Here is a 16,380-nt window from a genome sequence, read left to right as displayed (position 1 = left end):
GGGAGAAAAATTATGAAAAGTCAGCCTTGTTTTAGAATAAGGGTCTTCAACAGGAGGTTCACTGCCGTACTGCCAATTATTGTCTTTCACAACTTGCTTCATTTTGATATTATCATCATAATCATCTGTTTTAAGCATTCGATTAATGAACCAGCTCATAAAAGTCATTTGTTTGTGAATCAGACTACACTGGTTGTGCTGTATATTTTTGATTCACTATAAAGAATTGGTTCATACGAGTCATTTGTTGAGTAATCAGACACACACAGTCTTTTTTAGATTCAGTACAGACAGCAACAAGTTTAAAACTCAGGGAAAATATAATTTCTTTTGCCATGATGCGGAACAGCAGGTTGTTGATCTAAGAACACATGAGAAATTTATCGAGTGTGTCATGACATACTTCCTTAAATACACAAGAAACAAGAATACCAGTTTCCTCCCTTTTCGTCTCTGTAAGGGATCAGACAGACAGGATGGGTGCAGTCAGGCTACAGCTCTATAGCTCAAAGACAGACGATGGAGTGGGGGGTGGGGGTTTGTGGGGAGACAGAATGAAAGAATAGAGATTTTACACAATATTATATTCAGTTTGATCTTAAAGGTTTTATTTTGATAACTCTTGCAAAAAAAAAAAAAGAAAAAAAAGTAAAGTGCTGCAAGTGTCATCTGGGGTCTGGGGATATAAAATGTTGTTGTAAATGCACTTAGGGACAGGATGTTCTTGAGAGAGTTATCAAAATTTCATAAAGAAGCAGAAAATAATGAAAGTTATCTGATGCCATGCTGAGAAAGACACATTTGGTCCAGTTATGCTTATAAAAAATCCTTTCTATCATAGAAATGGTAAACACCTCCTCTATCTTAATTTAGCCTACACTCTGTAGCCTCTATTACTTATAATACTTATAGCTTGCCTATTAGCATCTTTTCTGAGTAAGTCCATACACTACCAGTCAGAAGTTTTGTCATTTACTTTCTCTTTGTTATTACTATTTCCTACATTTTAGAATAATTGTAAAACTACAAAAACTATGAAATTGCAAAGATGGGATAACTAAGGTATGGGAATTATGTGGTTATTCTTTACATTATAGTAGCGACCTTTTACGGTCACCACTTTAGGCATTATGGGATATCATCATGTATTGCACTATTCGTTTTAAGTCACAACCATTAAAAACAAAACTAAAATAAAATGAAATGAAATTCATTTAAAATAAAAAAATAATAATTTTCAAATTTATACATATTATTAAAGTAACAAATTATTTAAACATTTTGATATAAGCCAATATAAGATCAAAATCAGTTGTTTACATCCAGGAGGCCGTGGCCTCAAGATGACTTGAAATAAGACAAAACAAGCATTAAAATAAAACAAAACAACTAAAATGTAATATAATCTTAATTTAATCCATCCTAATATTTTTTTTCTTTTCATGAAGAACTATGATTAATGCAGGCTTAAAAAAATCACGCAGACTTGATATATGAGGTAGGCTATTTTTTTAAAGGTGTGCTTTTAGACCATTTATATTTAAATTGAATTTTTCTAGAAATGCCAAGCTCTTAAAAAATTGCAATCCACTTTTGACTTTTTAATAATAATATACTGTACAATGATTTACTTATTGTTTCTTAATGTTCAAAATCAGTACTAAAAAGACTTGTTCCTCCCATATGTCCTCCCGTGTCCTTGTGTCTTTAAGTATTACTGCAGTGACTGAAAGAGCATCCCCTAGAGATTGTCATTGCCAGGAGAGGAGCTGTCTGTTGTTTTCCTTCTTCTAACCTCCCTGTTGCTAATGGTCAGGGTGTGATAAACAGAGCCAACAGATGGATAGATGGGGATTACGGTGGGGAGGTAGAGAGAGGAAAGACAAAGGATGGCACACGTTAGGAGATGGAGGGGGTAAGGCAGCAAGAAGGTGATGCGGGTGGGGTGATCATTATGGTCACCATGAGACTAGACCATGACTCGGCTCTCTGCTGATCTATCAATCAAATTAAACAGGATTCACTAATGACATTTTGCTGTGTTAAGACATGACTAATTCAGCATGAAATGAGGACATTTCTGAATGAAAGTAGGCATAGAGTGTGACTTTTTAGCATGCATAGAGAATACAGAGTGACTGATATGTGCCTGAGCTTTCTGACACAGCTTGAGATGTCCTGATGCCAGCTCTGAACCGCATGCAACAAAAACATGAGCCCCAGTTGCAATGATGGCCATCTGGCAAGTGCTCACAAAAAATATTCGGTACTGACTCTTTGCATCCAAGAGACAAACAATATAAACCAAAATCACTGCAGTGTTTTCAGATAGGTGCATCAGAGCTGTTCTCTTGGATCTGGTCTTTTAAGAGTGGGTCAGATGGGGTTAAAGCATGCAAGAGTTTGACATGCAACATTTCTTTACCGCAGGAGCTGTTCTCTGCTCGCAGAATACTTTTCATTATTTAGAGAGCTCCAACACAGATGTAGATGCACTTTGCAAAATTACTTCCATCCCAACCTACATATTTCTTAGTTTCGAATGCCAGGAGTCCAGCAAAGAACTGCATAAAGACTAACAGCCTGTCATCTCTGATTCTGTAGATATCCACTTCACCTGTCAGGAATAATTCACTGAAGTGGCCCGAGTAGCTTTAATAGCAGCTTTCTGTTTTTTTGATTGATAGCAACTAAAACAAACAGAGTCCTGAGAGATAAAGATGTCAGATGTTTTTTCTCGGATGAACTGTGCACAGTGTGACAGCACAGGTAATAATCAAACCTGACAAAAACCTCTGTTAGTGACATAGTATTTTAATACTAAACCTCACAGTCTGTACAGTCCATCTTTTCCTCACTTGCTTAGTAACTTTCTACAGGAATTCACAGAAATGAAAATCTGTGAGAATAGGTTATTTAAACGGGACATTGGATGCCCAGTTTCCAGAAGTTGGTATGATTCTTCAGGGTCTTCATGAAATCTGCAGCAAGTCTGCTACATACTTTGGTTAAAATCCTCAATGGTTGTGTAAAATAACACCCTTTTTACAGGGTCAGTTCTAGACATTAGGAGGCCCTAAACGAAATTCATGCTGGAGCTCCTCCCCCCACCCCCAATAAAAAGCACTTGAAACAAATATGAATCCTAACCTTTTTATTTATACAACATTTAACATTAAACTTTGTATATCTTTACAATACAAAAATTTGGAAACATTGCTATTTTAAATGTTTTTGAAAGAAGTCTCTTATGCTCATCAAGGGTGGATTTAGCCACAAAAATATAAAAAATAAAAATAATATTGTGAAATATTATTAGAACTTAAAATATTGGTTTTCTGTTTTGCTCTGCTTTAAAATATAGCCCTATTTCTGTGATGCAAAACTGATTTTTCTTCAGCCATTACTCCAGTCTTCAGTGTCACATGATCCTACAGAAATCATTCTATTATGCTGATTTATTATCAATGTTATAAACAGTGTTTAATATTTAGTTTATAACCTGTGATATTATTTTTTCAGGATTTTTTAATTATTAAAAAGATGTTTAAAAAAATATATAAATCATTTATAACAATATAAATCTTTACTATCACTTTTTATGTATTTAACACAGCCTTGCTGAATATTACTGTTTTTTTCCCCTCTGTATTTCTGATCAAATAAATGCAGGCTTGCTGAGCATAAGAAATTTCTTTCAAAAACAATAAAAATAGTAATGGGTCCAAACTTTTAAATGGTACTGTATGTACATATTAATCAAACTTTACCTAAGTTAATCTCTTTTTTTTTTTGATGAAGATGTTATTGTTGATGTTATTATTATTTTGCAGTTTTATAAAATTTTAATCACAGTTCCAGAATACCACTTCAGTAAGTGCTTTTATAATTTTTTTTCTAGCTGGGTATGGGCAGGATTTCCCCGTCCCATTTGATCAATATTGACTACAGATATCGTCATATTATTGATATCAATAATATGATATTATGTATTGCATTGTTACCTTAAATATGACACATATATACACAAATCAAGTGGAACAGAAAGACAAGGTCGCTACTAAGCAGAAAAAAAAAGTTATTTAGCTAGTTGAAACAGAATTGTGTTAGAGCAGTAATCTAACCATCAGCAGAATTTAGAAGATGACATCAATGTTTTTGACCCTTTAAAAAATTTTCTAGTGTGTTTGCTTTTTTTAACTTTGAATACAAACTTCTCTGCTTTTACTTTTTTAGCTATTTTGATTGTCAGTTCCCGATGCAATGTCATTCATTGAACTCACAAATTCAAAGCGTTGCGTCTGGGTGCTCTTTTAAACTCGTAATAAAGCAGTGAATGATCTTTCCAGAAATCACGCTGATCGACAAGTTTATATTTAGAATACATTGCAATCACTCCAAAATAGATTAAAAAACAACTCACACACCTGCATTAGGAGCTATACTTCTTTTCTGCCTATTTAGCCGTTTGCATCTCACACTTCGTAGCACTTGAAGGACATTACACAAACATCCAGAAGGCGGGACCCGCTTTGAAACTGCAACATTAATTGGTTTAATTGCAGAGGAGTGACAATTCAACTATATCCAATGAACAATGAGGCTAGTATTTCTGCCCATGTTGACTGGTGGACTAGCATATAGGGGATTTTACGTTAATGGAGGCCCCTCTTAAAAGCACGAGGCCCTAGGAAATCGCCTGCTCTGCCTATAGCTAGCGCTGACCCCGTATGTTCACAGTGACCCATTTCGGTGCAGATCTCTTTAAATTATAATAAACTACTGCTCCCCCCACCCCCCTCTTTTTTGTATATTCGGTGGTGCGTTATCATCAAAAATAAAACTTATCCACTGCATACCTGCATTGCTTATGAGACGTTGCCGCTGCAGCATAAAACTGGTTGAGGGCGGAAATAAGCTAATACGGGACAGTCTGTCATATGCTGGGCCTGATCAGTATGATGTCATGATGTCATACTGCTCAGAAAATCAAAACAACTTGATAATAGAGACTGTTTAGGTTTTCTGGGGATTTAAAAAGGAGTGAATGGATTTTAGACATAGACATTAAGACATTTATATGCAAATTTAAACACATTTAAAGTGAATTTTGCATTTTGATGCCCCCTTTAATATTTCCAAAACATAGTGCCATTTTAAGGCATCATAGAAATACTTCAGACACAAAGACTGTTCTAAATAAGAAGCAACATTATGCTGCCTTCAATGCTAACTTATTTCGACCAGATTCTGAGGCAGCATCACCTGTATCTTTCAAAGAGAAAGCAATCCCAGAAAATATATTTACAATTCAGTTTTGATACAATAAGTATTGATAAAATAGTTTAAAACGCCTGTTCTTCTATTTTAGAATAGTACTTTTACCAATAGTGTCCTTTTGCATGTATGAAAATTTTATGTAAATAAACACTTGAAAATGCTAATTTATTGTATGCTCATTGGTGTGAAAATATGAATGACAGCTTTTGATCTTTAGAGCATTGATGTACATTTAGAAAATTTGAAGTAAAAAATTTTGCCTATATGAGATTAAACCATTTTTTGGTGGTATGTCTCACCCCTTGTACTTCTCAGTCTATGTTGTGCTTTCTAATGCTATGGAAGCTGTGGATAAGTTAGTCCCTCTCCTGTATTCTCTGTCTTGGAGAAAGTCCCTTTATAAATTGGATTAAGGCTTCCGATTTGGCGATGCTTTGCTGACTAGACAGACTTTCCCTCCTGCTGTCTCTGGCTCCCTGTGCAAGTAACAGTCTGCTCCTGTGCTACACAGAAGGGGAGCATCATGGCTCAGACATACCATCTGCCCTGGATAAATTAGCCAGACACACCACATCCAAACCCAAAATAGTCACAGTGCCATAGGCATTATGGAAAATCTATAAGCAATATTAAGAAAAGTGGTCGACCTATAGGTTTTCTAATGGCCGATTCTTATTTAGTAGGCTGATTTTTGTTTGATTTTACTCATATTTTTATAAAACTGTATACTCATATTTCTATATGACTATATTCTACCATTTTCTGCCTTTTTGTATATATTTCCCTAAGACTTAAGAAGCAATAGTGTGAATGATTTAGACAAAGCGCTGCCATTTCAGATGGTACTATAACACCATCAGCCAGACCTCAGAGACTGGCATCCTGTAATAGTGTTACGCAGCCACTGATGAGCACCGTGACCTTCCACAGTGACATGACAATGTCGTATTAGCCTGTTGTGTTCCTGCTTAGCTAATCTCTTCTGACTGTTTGTCATTGCTGGCATGATTCTGTTTCAGCGTGATTGCCAGCACAGCACTCTGAGCTAAAACTGGCTTTTGCAAGGTGTGCTCTGAAATGTGCTCAGGCTATTGTCAAATATAAAACAGCTGTATGAGAGGCTGAGTGAGATGCTGAGTAAAACTATTAAGCAACATATCAGGGGAGATGGCATTATTAAGGTAGCATTCAATGACAAAACCAGTGATTTCTGTGAAATGTAATCTAACACGTGCACTAGTGAGAAACTGAAAATCAGTTTTAAATCTCATGTTGTATTAAACAGGTACTAAACAAAATGTAAGTCCATTTCATGCTTTTAAGAGCCCCTTGAAAAAAAATCAGGCACTAGTTAAATTGATTGAGTCATTTACATTTTTAATTATAAGCTAGATGTATTTTTCCTGTTCTGGACCTGGAGCAACTCCCAGCACCACACATTTAGAATCTCCTCAGCCTGTTAGCAGAGTGCTCATGAACTGAACTGGGTTTGTCAAATGAGGGACACATCCAAAATGTGCAGTGCTGGTGGTGCTCCAGGACTAAGACTGAGCAACACTGGATTAGATCTTTAACTGCAGGAATACACATACAAAGTGATTATTGTAATTAATCTACACTATGATGTTTTTTTTCTATAACAACCTAAAATTTTGTATTTCAAAGCATAAATTCTCATAAACAATCTAAAGACATACCAGTGGATGTCAAAAGGTTAAAATCTGGTCTATTTTATCATGAACCATGAAGAAGCTGGTTGTTAACTGGTTGTTTAGGGAATGTAAAATTAACTTCAATTTAAATTTAACAAAAAAAATTAATATATAAAATATAATTTAAGATATTAAATATAATTAAATATACTTTGCTGCTCCGTATGATATTTAAGGACCTTTAGTTTATCTGTAGTGCTTGTTATTTGTGTCACAGATGTCATTAGCAGAAAACAAATCAATTTTCTTTATTGACAGATTTCTGTTTCTGCACAAATGCATGCACGTATGTGTGTGTCCTATCTGTCCTACATCATGTGACCCATTTTGAAATCATGCATGGATTTGAGCCCTTGAAAAAGTCAGTTAATGTTGATTGGATGATTGGTAATTTTTGGGTCAGCTATTTCTTTAAATAGTGGTCTATTTTTGTGTAGCTTCACAAACAAATGCAATAAACAATTGGAGTGTTAGAGCTGAAATCTGTGTCAGTGGGTCTCCACCTGGCTGCAATCTATCTGTCCAGGCCTCAGGCCCTGTCAAGCAGTACCTTTTGTTTTGCTCTGAAAATGTCCACAACATTGCCTCACTTTTTTTCTCAAACATCCTCTCTAGCGTCTTCTTGATGCTGCTTTTTGTTTCTCACTCTTGCACATTCTCTTTTGTCCTTCTACCTGTATCTTTCTTTAAGTCCTCCAGCTCTGTTTTGTTGTGTGGGATTTGTTTAGTCAGTGAAGTTTGATTAATCGGAGGCTGGAAGCAGAGCTAAGCGCTCTGAAAACTGCCTGAAGGAAGTCTGGGCTGCCGTAAGTCCAGGATCACATGGGGTTAGATTCAGTTGCCTCTTTAAATTGCCTTCCACAACACTGACTTTCTTTCTGAGTACTGTTATACATGTAATGCATTTCTTATGCCAAGTTTGCTTTCTACCCAGCCCAAGTTTTCCATTCTGATTTCTCCATTTGAGCAGGTTTTTGTTGCCCTTATTGCAACAGAGAGTGTACAGATTTGATATGGAATTGAATTTGCATTAAATGATTGTATGTTATCATGTTCTGGCTGGTGTTTAAAAGAATATTGATCACTCTTGCTGGAATAGCTATCACATGCTGTTGTGAATGTGCAGTGTCTAAGATTGTTCTTAAACACACACACACACACACACACACACACACACACACACACACACACACACACACACACACACACACACACACACACACACTCTCACACACATGCTTTTTTGCTCCTTTGCACTTTCTCACTGATGTGTTTTCTAAGAAAAGAAAAGGCTTGTGTTTTTGGCATATCACTTCAAAAAACACTGCTGAGGGCCAGAGAATGCTGGGAAGGAATGTGAACCTTAACAGTGCTCAGCTGACCTCTCTCTTTCTTTCTGCTCAAAAAAAAAGCTGCTCTCTTTTCCCTTTTAAGCGGCAATAACCTCAGACAACTAGGTATTGTTTACTTCAGCCTGAAGTATTAAAAACATTTTCATAATGTTCTCATTGTGCTTTCTCTCTTATGACCAGGCCCAGATGGAGTCTGCTATCTTTTTTTTTCATAATTTCTGTGCTAATTTTGTGGAGGAAGGGGAATCTGTGAAATGGATTTAAAAAAGAGACAATGTGTTAAACCAAGCTGAGAGCACTAGACTATTATTAATATCTGGAATCACAAAATTAGCTATATTATTTAATACACGTGCAAAAAATTAGGGATGGATTTGTGATTGACAGGCATTTCAGTTCTGTGGTAATCTGCCGCATCAGATTCTGCATAGGCTTGCTAAAGATCATAAAGGCGGTCCAAGGGGTTTTGTGCAAATTTTGGAATATTACATTAAAAAAGTTCCAAAATTTGGATAAAAAACATGTACGCTGACTTCAGGTTGACATTCTGTATGAAGACATACACATACACTATGATGGAAACAAATTTAATAGATCAAGATGTCATGAAAATGACTGACTACTATTTATAAATAAATTTTTCATTTTAAATGAAATCTGAAATTTTATCGGAAATTTCTTATAAAGAAGATAAAAATTTATAATGACAGATCCGAGTGAAATTTTATCAAAAGGCAATTGGATTATATTGTGTGGAACTGCAGTGTCACATCCCCACATTGTCTTTATGTATGGACAGTGTAGATATGCAGTCTATTCTTTGTTTTGATGAACTCATAGAGGGTAAGAAATGACACACAACACACAAGTGACTGGAAACCTGACATGTACATGAAAAAAAAAAGTTATTTAAGTTGAGAATATATTATATAAAGAAAGCGAGCAAAGAACACTAAAGTGGTCCATGACTTCAGTCTAGTGCTGGTTTTATGATGAGAGAATTCATGGGAGTGCAGATTCAGAATTCAGCCAGTATGCACGCAGTAAACAAATTGTTGTTGAAACAGAACACCTCTGATTGGACGTTACATTGAGAAGCTCAACGGAAACGTGTATGATTGGTCATAACGCTCAAAGCTGCATAAAAAAAAATGCATAAAATGAAATTTAATGCAATGTGAGCAGATCTTAATGTAATGCTGTAATCAAAATTTTTTATTAATTTTCACATTTCACTTGTATCATGACAGCCAGAATAGATTTAGCTTGTTTTTTTTTTTTTCTCAATGGAATGCGTTCTTAATTTTGGTGGCATTACTGCACCAAGCCTGTCATAAAACATGCATGGAAGAAAGTGTGTAGTTTACCAGCATTTTAATGCAGCTGATTGCTGTTCACCTCTAAACTGAAAAAAAAGTCATTGGTGAGTGGGATCACTCAATGGAATGTGTTGCAGTACTGCATTACAGATAAAGATCTCCACTTTCATGAGACTGTGTTAGTAGGAGAAGCACGCTGAAATCTTGAGAGCGGAAGCATATGACCCATCTTCATCATGCTGTCACGCTTTAGTTCCCTCTCCCACATTGTTTGATTTGTGTAGGCTGTAGCATTTCCTTCTCTGGTCTTATGTTCAAATGTGGACCTCTTTACACGTAGGGACACAAAAATGGGATTGCAAAAATAAAGTGCCCCATTATGGATTTTTGAAAATTACATTTCATGTAGTGTGTAATGTAGCCTGAGCTTGGTAGATTACTTATGAATTGTAATCAGTTACTGATTACAGATTACATGACAAAATTTGTAGTCAGTAATATAATCTCTTAGATTAAACATTTTTGGTAACGTAATCTGATTACTTTTGGATTACATTTAGATTACATTTGTGCTAACCCTTATTTGATATCATATATATTGAATTAGTCTAATCTTGTACTATTTTGACATATACAAAAAAAAATTATTTATATATATATATTCCACAAAATATATTTAATTCACCAACAAGGGCCACAATAGTTTCTTTTTCAAATGCAATGTATGGACAGTTAATACTTAAAAAACACTAACACTAATGTACCTTGCTGTTAATGTTAGCTAGTAACACTGAATAAAACAAAATCACATCTAATGATTTTAAAGGAATTTACTTATAATTAAGTAAATTTAGAAAACAGCTACATTACAAAAAGCAATATTGAAAAACATGAAATTCACAGCAATAATACTGCCAGGTCAAATATTTAATCTAATAAAACACTAGAAGTGTATATGAATGTATCAATGAAAAACATAAAAAAATAGCTACATATAATAGCTAACATAGCTAATTTTGAAAAAGACTAAATTCACACAGCAATGGAATTTTGGAATTTAGGCATCTCAAAACATTTTAAGTGCATAGTAACAATGAGGAAAAGACAAACAATATTACAAAAATAAATATAAAAGAACATGAAACTCACAACAATAACATTGCTAATATATATATATATATATATATATATATATATATATATATATATATATATATATATATATATATATATTAAAGACCATATCTAAGTTAAATATTTAATCTCAAAACACTTGACGTGCATAAGGTAGTAACAATAAAGAAAAATCAACATTACAAAAAATATATTAAAGAACATATTAAAGGCTGTGTTCCCCTCCATTTTCCATTATCTTGTTACTGATTTCTTTTGAGCGTGATTCTGACATCCCTCCCCCTCTCCGCCGGAAAAAGAATCACGAACGTATATATGTGGCAGGTTTAATAGGAAAAAATATAAACATTAAAAAAAAGGAAATTTAGGAGAATCAGTGAATTGTGAACAACTTATTACCATTGTGTAAATTAAATGTAATCATGTAATCCATAAAAAAGTAACTGTAGGTCTGATTACGAGTATTTTAAAAAGTAGTTTACTCTAATTACAAGTACTTGAGTTTTGGAATCTGATTACGTAATCCAGATTACATGTAATCCGTTACTACCCAGCTCTGAATGTAGCTATATATGGATGTAAACAGTCTGCAAAGTTGTAAAGCTGAAAGTGCATCATAAATAAAGTTATTGTCTCCCAAGTCAACTCTGAACCAATGAAACAAGTCGTTTTAAATTTGAATACCACTCCGCGAATTTCACACAACACAAATTCTCACATTTGCACAATGCCCACCTACGTTCTGCGTGTACATCCCGCGAAAACAGTGCAGCTGTAGGTCTCCGTTAACTGCTATTGTCTAGAAATGTGTCGATTAATATAGAATGTTTGTTGTACTTGGAGTCATGATAAAGGATGGAGCAATACATTGTTTGGGTCTTTACTACCAAGCTGTGGGTCAGGTTCGCTTACATAAGAGTAAAACATCTTTTTCCCCTCTGAGTCTTTCTTTTTAGAACAGAGTGGAGGACTATTAGTATTATAATAATATGTATTATTGATAAGCCGTAATTCAGTAATGGTGATGGGCATTCTGTTTCCGACATGAGCTGCACACAGTAAACCAATCACAACAGATTGGGTCACTGGACCAATCAGAGCAGAGTATCATCACACAAAGGGGGGGTTTGGAAAGATGAATCTTAGAACGAATCGTTTGGGAGTCATTGAGAAAATAACAAAATTACATTCATATTGTCAGAAAATGAAAGTGTTTTTAGACCTTGCATGTATGTAAACCTGTTGTTGGGGACTCCCAAAACCATTTCAAATGATGAACATTTCCAATAGCATAATAGGGGCACTTTAATGACTGTTTCTAAAACTCAAAATGTTTTTACATTGTGATTAATTCTTCTTGACTATAGAGCTTGTGAGTGTGTGTATATATCTATGCGTCTAGGATTGCAGTGGCAATAGATACAGATATCTTAAGGCAAGAATCTTAATATTTTCTCAGTGTCTTTGCCTTAGAGTAGGAGTGAAAAGTGTGCAAAGACAAACAATGAGAATTACAAGATGCCTCACAGCTGCTGTTTATCTACACTGAGTCCTACAGCCCAGGACCACAGGAAGCACATCCTCTTCCCAGTGTCTCTACCTCATGTTCACTACTGCTATGCAGGAGCTGAGCAGGATATTTATAAATGACATGATCTCCTTTTCTTTTCAATAGCAAGTCCCAATGAAACTCTCAGTCTCTGTGGAGTTAGGGCAGCTCGTTCTCACCACATAATATCGACAGAGGCGTTCTCATATCTGCATCAATGAATACTTTGTCTTGCACTTTCTCAAGCTTCATAAAAAAAAAGTTGAATAAAAATGCCAGACCTTTTAGTTTTTGTTCATTATTGGATGTTTTCTGCATAAGCACATTGGCCAGCAGGAGGTTCGAGTTGCTAAGCTAGCTGTTAGGACTTGGATCAAATGTGACTCTTCTCAGCATGTGTTCACACTGCTTGCATAGGGCATAATAGCCTGCAAATTCAGTCCAGATTATAAGATTCCCTCTGAGGATAAAAGAAAAACCAGCATCCAAATCAAGCTTGTACTCAAGGTTGCCAGGTTTGCTAAACATAACTAGCCCAGTGTGTCTCCTCTGTTTTCATTACGGAGCTCAAAGTCTTCCTTCCAGTGTCCCTCCCTCACAAAACTCATCATCTAGAACAGTTTTATCATTGGTAGAATATAAAATGGGTAAGATATACAAGCATTTCAGTCAAATAAAATCTATGCAATATTCAAATAAACTATCAGGAATATTTTAGAAGTAGCCTAATTCCACATAGCAAGCCAGGCCTGCCTCTATTGGTTATTTCTGTTCTATAATATATTCTATGGTGGATTTTTAGCCATTAGAAAATATTACTGTATTTATAAGTGTATGCATTGAAACAAACATACACTAGACAAACCAAACAGTTTTGTTGTGATTCGCAGGATTGTATTAAAGCTTTGCTGAAATATCCTGTAGGGGAACTATGATTAATATTGAGATGGAAGCTTGGGCAGGACATTAAAGGGCTTGTTTCTTTTCTTTTCTTTTCTTTTCTTTTCTTTTCTTTTCTTTTCTTTTCTTTTCTTTTCTTTTCTTAATTTCACTTGGCTTTAGTTATGTCACAACCATGCTTTGCTGCTTGCTAGTTTCTGAAGATAATGTTAGAGGAAGAGCCTCTTTTTTGTTCTAGAGACCATTTGATTGGACAAAAATCTATGTAGTGTAGAATGAGTCATTCATATTTGTGAACAGTGTGAAAACATGACACATGCAATTAGCATCAGCATTGTGAAGTTCTGTAATTTGATTAAACACAGTAGTTCACAAATTGTTATCTGTACAGTATGTATGTGGGAGTTACCAACATACCTATGTATATGTAACATAGCATACAATTATATTCACATTTCTGCAAAAAAAAAAAAAAACGCCCACTAGTATCTGCATGAGGTCAGTTGTGCATATGGAGTGTAGTTATAATGTGTTTTACACCTGTGAGTTAACAGTCCTCCTACCCACGCAGTGTCTTCTCAGTCGCTTAAACACTCCTGACAAGTATGTTTCTGTGCATTTTATATGTGAAATTGTCTCTTAGCTTTGTAAACATACCTGTACACTTCCTACCTGCCTCTCGACCTACTGACATGCAGACATGTGCAAACCACCCATGCACACCATAGACGAGGACCCTTCTCACAATCCCCCAGTTAATACACTCACACGTTGACCTTTGACTCTATGGAGACAGAATGATCTCTAACCCCTCCTCCATCCATTCCTCCTGCTTCCTTTGCCTCTTAATATGTAATTGATTACAATTTTTCTGTAGATTTCATACCTTTAAGTCACTATGGGAATTAGGGATTGATTTTGAGTTGGTTGACTATTTTGATTTAATTTTTAAAGATCTTAAAATTTCTAAAGGTATTTTCAAGGTTCAGTCTGTCATGGTTTATGCTGCCACTAGCATAGCCAGCCAAATGTCTTTTTTGTTTTTGTTAAATATTTAACTAAAATAATAATGAATTATCAGCCAGTCTGTGCCATGCAGTTATATGTGCTATAAATTAGTGCAAAAATAGCTCTAACTCCTCTTATTTCTTAGATTGTGCGAGAGGCACTTTTTGTACACTTTATTCCCCACCACTGAATAAGATATTTTGATTTGCTTCTTTTATGAGATTTTTTTGGCTGTAGTTCATAACCTGTATGAAATTAACATCTACAGTGATTTATTAACCATCGCATTGCGCTGTGTGTGACAGGAAGTGACGTGCAGCCAGATGTTTTATAGCCCTGCAGTGAGAGATGCATCCTGTCCTATTCATGACAGTCTGGGTGTGTGACCGTTTCAGTCCCGAGAGTCTGTGAGGATATCCTGCCACACAGCTGTGTGGTTAAACACTACTCTATATGTGCACTCACTCTCACATATGCAGACACACTCTTGAGTGGAATTGCTCTCTGTCTCTTACTGTCTGACACAGAGTGTTGTTCTGCTCAGTCAGCACACATGCACAAACACTGCAAGGTCATTTAGCTCTGTACAGTACCCATCACTCGAACCTCCACTCAACATCTCAACCTTAGAGCAAAACACACACTCACATCAGTTCTTACACAGTCAGCACCTGCGTCAAGCCAGTAATTCTGCCGGGGATAACTGCAACACACATCACTGCATGAACACTGGTATTGACTGAGATTTAAGTGAGATATGCATCACATAAATGAAGAAACTACAGTATATGTGTCTTATAAACTGTGTCTCTTTGTGTTCATCTCTAAAACATCAGGCTTAGACCAGGTATGTTACCAGCTTTACAGACTTTACAAATCTGTTTGATTGTGTACTGCATTTAAGATAATTTCATAGAGTTATTTAGTTAGTCCAACTTTTATTAATTAAGTTCAGTTAGCCAGCAGCTCATGACAGCTATGATAGTCAAATGACATAAATCAAACTTAAACAGACACTTTTATAAACATACAAACAAGCACAATAAAGACTGATCCACATTCATACTTATAAAATGAATTCCGCTAAATTGGGCTACTTTTTGACCATCATCATAATCTCATAATGGCCCAGTTGACCTGAATTCTCCCTATATCCTTTGACCTGCCCCTTCTCATCTTGTTCCTTTCCTCTTTTTCCTTTTTATAACTGTCACACATACTGTAGTATGTGATGTCACATGCTCAGTCTCTCCTTGAAAAAAAAGCACAGCTCAGGCTTTATGCAGAACAGCACTGGATTAAGAGCTCCACATCGTAATCAGTCTGCTAAAGCTACACACACAGACAAAAACACACACACACCACACACATAAACATGCCTCACCCAGCCAAGACCCACTGCCCTACTGCGGGACAGGCACTCGCATATTAAACACTCACAGGGGAGCCAGCTGGACAAATGCACATAGAAGTTTGTACCACACAGCTAATCCAGCAGAAACAAGATTCACCTGCATTAACAAACACACTCCACCTGTCCGGCACTGCGGTACACTACAGTCACAGATTCAGCAGAACATCCCACTGCAGTGAAGCCCAAACCCAGCAGCCCCTCCCAGCCTTACACGCTCCAGCACACGCTTACCTTTGTGACAGTCATGCAGAGAACAGTGCAGAAGAGTCCGTATCTGTTCCTGAAACACTGAGTGTGACAGCTGGACAGAGAGAGAAGCACTCACTGAGTGTGTGCAGCCTGCAGTCTCTATGACAGCAGAGTGAGATACGAGAGACTGAGAAAGAGGAGAAGAGAGAGAAAGGGGGAGGGAGGGTTTGGTCGCTGTCTCTTGTATCCAAGCCTATCAGTGCCGCGGTAGCCGTGGTCCTGTAGTCAGGAGGATACTGCAGTGAAGCCAGCTCAGTTAGTACTATTACTCCTTGCTCTCTCTCTCTCTCTCTCTCTCTCTCTCTCTCTCTTTCTCCTTCCATGCTGTCAATCTGATTAATGCATGTGCTAATGAAGATTATTGATTTCCACAACAGCATAACTCTGTCTAACATGTCATATTCTTTCTCTTTAGATCTCTTAAAAGTCATGTTCTCTCTCTTCTTGCTGTATCTAGTACTAT

General features: G+C 36.1%; 1 protein-coding gene across 2 annotated transcripts in view; it reads right to left on the bottom strand.

Moving 5' to 3' along the window:
* Positions 1 to 16,152, bottom strand: part of LOC109063077 (coronin-2B) — a 38,048-nt gene extending 21,896 nt beyond the window's left edge. Inside the window, exon 1 of one of the 2 annotated variants that reach the window (XM_042760159.1) lies at positions 15,900 to 16,152. In XM_042760159.1, coding sequence (XP_042616093.1) covers positions 15,900 to 15,914 — 15 coding nt within the window. In that variant the 5' untranslated portion in view covers positions 15,915 to 16,152. The remainder of the gene's footprint in view (positions 1 to 15,899) is intronic. The other variant, XM_042760160.1, reaches the window with a different exon arrangement.
* Between the last annotated feature and the right edge of the window lie 228 nt (positions 16,153 to 16,380).

Source organism: Cyprinus carpio, chromosome A7 (assembly GCF_018340385.1).
Source record: "Cyprinus carpio isolate SPL01 chromosome A7, ASM1834038v1, whole genome shotgun sequence".
In the NCBI taxonomy this organism is placed as follows: domain Eukaryota; kingdom Metazoa; phylum Chordata; class Actinopteri; order Cypriniformes; family Cyprinidae; genus Cyprinus; species Cyprinus carpio.
The sequence above is the reverse complement of the archived record's forward strand: the minus strand, read 5'-3'. Positions and strand labels throughout refer to the sequence as shown.